Source organism: Myotis brandtii, unplaced genomic scaffold, assembly GCF_000412655.1.
Source record: "Myotis brandtii unplaced genomic scaffold, ASM41265v1 scaffold420, whole genome shotgun sequence".
In the NCBI taxonomy this organism is placed as follows: Eukaryota; Metazoa; Chordata; class Mammalia; order Chiroptera; family Vespertilionidae; genus Myotis; species Myotis brandtii.
The window spans coordinates 1,879,339-1,884,026 of NW_005366109.1; the positions used below are offsets into that span (position 1 = coordinate 1,879,339).

Here is a 4,688-nt window from a genome sequence, read left to right on the forward strand (position 1 = left end):
TAGGAACAGTTACTTGCTTAATTTTCCGTGGCAATGCTTCGCAGGTGAGAACATTTTCCTGATTTTGGATGGCCCCGTGGATGCCATTTGGATCGAGAACCTGAATTCCGTGCTGGACGACAACAAGACGCTCACGCTGGCCAACGGGGATCGCATCCCCATGTCCCCCCACTGCAAGCTTCTGTTCGAGGTGCACAACATCGAGAACGCCTCCCCCGCCACCGTGTCCAGGATGGGCATGGTCTACATCAGCAGCTCCGCCCTCAACTGGAGGCCGATACTGCAGGTGGGGACCGAGACCCGGGGCCGCTCTGCCTTCCGGGCTCCGCTTTCTTAATAAACACACCCTGTTTGTGTGCTGCAGGCCTGGCTGAAGAAGCGCACTACGCAGGAGGCCACTGTGTTCCAAAGTCTGTACGATAAGGTATTTGAAGATGTGTATACATACATGAAACTAAGCCTCAACCCCAAAATGCAGCTCTTAGAGTGCAACTATATTGTGCAAGTAAGTTTTTGTTTTTGTTTTTGTTTGGTTATATTAGATTTGAGGTTCTTTTTTTAAAATATATTTTATTGATTTTTTACAGAGAGGAAGGGAGAGGGATAGAGAGTTAGAAACATCGATGAGAGAGAAACATCGATCAGCTGCCTCCCGCACACCCCCTACTGGGGATGTGCCCGCAACCAAGGTACATGCCCTTGACCGGAATCGAACCTGGGGCCCTTCAGTCCGCAGGCCGATGCTCTATCCACTGAGCCAAACCGGTTAGGGCCTGCAGAAGTGTTTTTATCCGGCGGCGGCGGCGAGGGCTCTGCAAAGTTGGGTTCCTGTTGAAGCCTCAGGAATGCCCTGACTGCCATCTCTCTGTTATTTTCACCTCCCAGGGGGTGGTAGTCGGGGGAGAGGAATGAACTCTCTTTCCCCTCGGCAAGCTTGGTGACCTGCCCAGGAAGTGTGTCTAATAACGAGAGTGGGCAAATAAGTAAAGCTCGCAGCTCTACGGGAAACACAGGAAGGAGCTGCTGGCAATCCGTTCAACCTGGATGCCGCCTTGGCTGAGTGGATTTAGCAGATAGCAGATGGGGAGACTTGGAGACAATTCTCCAGGCAGTTTTTAAAAAAAACCCCCCCCCCCACCTCCTCCTGCTCAGTTTTCCTTCTTAGTCTTTAGAAAAAAAAAGAATTAAGCATAGACTTTTATCTCCTGATTCTAGTCCATAGGTGATCCTTCCTTATCCATTCCAGTGTGTGATTCTTAGTGTAAGGAGCGTCTGTCAGCGAGGGTAGGTAGATTAGAAAGAGTACACAAGGCCAAAAAAAAAATATTTAGTAATTACTTTAAAATGCATAACAAAAGTGGAAAATTTTGAAATAATTTTGTTTTGCAAGACTGAGGATGTTTCACTGTAAATCTATTTCTTTCTGAAGCCGAAGGGGGGGTCGGCACACATTTTTAAAGGAGCAGCTAGTACATGTGTTAGGCTTTGCACAACACTCTGTCTCAACCACTCAGCTCTGCTGTTGTATTGCAAACGCAGCCAGACACTCTACACACATGAACGTGACTGGGTTTTAGTGAGACTTCATTTGCCCGACAGGTGGCTGGCCCCTGGGGCCACAGTTTGCGGAGCCTTGCAAAATGTGAAAAGAAAGACAATCTTTGGTCTAGAAACTTGGAGTAACCAAACTTTAGAACAGTGGTTCTCAACCTTCTGGCCCTTTAAATACAGTTCCTCATGTTGTGACCCAACCATAAAATTATTTTCGTTGCTACTTCATAACTGTAGTGTTGCTGCTTTATGAATTGGAATGTAAATATCTGATATGCAGGATGGTCTTAGGCGACCCCCATGAAAGGGTCGTTCGACCGCCAAAGGGGTCGCGACCCACAGGTTGAGAACCGCTGCTTTAGAACCAGAAACTAGAAAACAGCTAGTGTAGGCTTTCTGCATTTCAGGTCAGGAAATGGGACCTCAGGTCAGTGCTGTGAGCTGGGAGTAGAAACCACACCTCCTGGTCCCCAGCTTAGCATCCTTCCTGCTAGACGACGCGGTCTGTCTAAAGCAGGACCACGTTCCCTCTACATGCTGGTGGCTGTTGGACAGTGACCAAGCGATATGTGGACACACATTTGTTTCTCTTTCCCGTCTTCTAAATTTAGTATCGTTTAAAGTTTTTTATTTAAGGTTTTAAATATAAAAATTTATTTTATTGTATTTTAAATATTTTCAGTCTCTCACTCTTCTGGAAGGCTTGATTCCCTCCAAGGAAGAAGGTGGAATTTCGAGTGTCGATCATCTTCATAAATTATTTGTGTTTGGCCTCATGTGGAGCTTAGGAGCTCTTCTGGAATTGGACAGCAGAGATAAGCTTGAAACCTTTATGAGAAGCCACAAAAGCAAGATATTGTTACCAGAAATCCCTAAAGGCACAAATTACACCATGTACGAGTTTTATGTTACTGATTACGGTAAGCATAGCGACTTCTCCCTGAAATGAAATGACATTTCTAAAGATGGGGAAAATGTAAACTTCCATGAACTCTCCATGGGGAAACTTTAAACCAGTTACGAGTGACATCATTGCTAAAACATTTTGAAAGGTCACAGATGCAAAGAATAGTATAATTTTGCATGATGGCCACGCTGGGAACAGGTATGGCGACTACTGACTTCTTTTGGAGTGGCCTACGGGACATCTGGCATAAACAAGTTGGCAATACCTCGTACATCACCTCCTTTCAAATGATTGACAAGGAAAAGGCAGCAGTGTAGGGAACACAGGTTCTTCACGACGCGGGATCAGATCGATCCCACAGCTTCCCTGTTGGAAATGTTAGAGTAAATAGAGAGTGAACCAAACAGACGGGCCCACCTTACATGTAGCCCGTGTGTGGCAGGAGCCAGCTCACCTGTCTGTAAAAGAAATGCCTTTGAGCTTGGTACCTCCATCCAGAGCCTAACTCCCACTGCTTCTAAGTCTCAGAGAAGGAAAATCATGCTTCCTAAGAACTGCATTTGCCTCTGATTCTTTCTAAAACTCTGAAATAGCAAAGGTATTTTCTAATGCACAAACTCAAAAGAACAGGAGAGTAGACTGCAATAACTTCATATTGAAAGCAAGAAAGCAGGAAGGTAAGTGGCAGTTGGTTGAGCACAAGGGCAAAGGTAAGCCCTGCACCAGCAGTGGGAAGAGTTACGCAGCAGTGTGGTGTACGTCACAGAACCTTCAAAGGGCTCAGGCATCGGACACTGAGGCAAAGGGGGAGGTAAGAACAGGAAGGCTGCTTGTCAGTCTGCTTAAGAAACACGGCTCCAGGTCCTCTTTCCAAAGCCACACTGCTAGACAGCGGCACCGACCCCACGCTGGTCAAGGATGGAAGAATTATTGGTTGGAAAGTGTAAAACACAGGGTTGCCTGGACTTAGGGGACACCAGGCACATTTGAGGGTAGGAGAATCATTTGAAAATGGAGATTAAGTGAAAGTTTGTATTTTAAAGGGCCTTTAAAAAGAGACTGAGGTACATGAATTTTTTTCAGCTGGCCATCTTTATCCAGAATGACCAATAATTTTATAGCAGGTGATTAGATTTGGGATGATAAAAAGAAAGTCTAATTCAAAATGCAAACTAAAATTAAATGCATCCTTAAATCTAGGTACGAATTCTCTTAGGATCCAGAGCCCAACCAAAGATGTTCTTTGAAAAGATCAATAACATTGATAAATCTCTCATTAGAGATATCAGGGGAGAAAGAAAAGGCATAACTCACTGTTGTCCAGAATGAAAGGGGGAACTCGTGATCACTACAGATCCTACAGACATGAACACAAATAAGAAATGAATGTTAGAAGCAACGCTATGAAAATGCATTTGATAGTGTAGATGAAATGGACAAATTCCTTGAAAGATAAAAAACTACCAAGCATCATCAAGAAGAAAATAGATACCCTAAATATTCCTATATCTACTTAAAAACTGTGATTAGTGGGTAAAACCTTTTCGCAAAGAAAACTCCAGGCTCAGATGACCTCATTGGTGAATTCTACCAGATCATTAAGGGAGAAGTGATATCAGTTCTATAGTTATCCTTTCTATGGTCTTTCCCATCCTTTCAGTGGGTGTGGCTTTCCTACTAGATACTACACACCTCATTGGTTTCACCTCCAGTTGATTTGTATTGCATTTTAGGCCCAATCCCTCTGGATGAATAATTTAGCAATTGAAAACCTTTATAAGAAAGCAAAACAAATTTACCAAATGTCACATACAGTATATTAGATAAACAAACATTAGCTTAGTAGAGAAGAAGTTAGATAAGCACATATGTTAACATGTTTTAGGAAAACGTTTTAAATGTTTTTATGATTCTGTTGATTATTTATATCGCTTGCATTTTTGTATTCTGATTACTTTCGAAGAATGCAGTTTGATGAAGATGAATTTTTACTTCCTGCATAGGTGATTGGGAGCACTGGAATAAGAAACTTCAGCCATATTTTTATCCGACTGACAGTATTCCAGAGTATTCATCAATTTTGGTTCCAAATGTTGACAATGTTAGAACAAATTTCTTGATAGACACCATTGCAAAACAAAATAAAGTAAGTTGGATAGTTTCTTAGATGATTGCAAACCATGTAAGAAGCACATCCTTTCCCACACACCACAGATGGAAAAATTAAATT

At 43.0% G+C, this 4,688-nt stretch overlaps 1 protein-coding gene across 1 annotated transcript in view; it reads left to right on the forward strand.

The window, feature by feature from the left end:
• Nucleotides 1–4,688, forward strand: part of DNAH8 (dynein, axonemal, heavy chain 8) — a 272,357-nt gene that overhangs the window by 139,569 nt on the left and 128,100 nt on the right. The window contains exons 50-53 of the mRNA XM_005873788.2: nucleotides 45–286; nucleotides 365–505; nucleotides 2,234–2,471; nucleotides 4,462–4,604. Of these exons, the coding sequence (XP_005873850.1) occupies nucleotides 45–286; nucleotides 365–505; nucleotides 2,234–2,471; nucleotides 4,462–4,604 (764 nt within the window). The remainder of the gene's footprint in view (nucleotides 1–44; nucleotides 287–364; nucleotides 506–2,233; nucleotides 2,472–4,461; nucleotides 4,605–4,688) is intronic.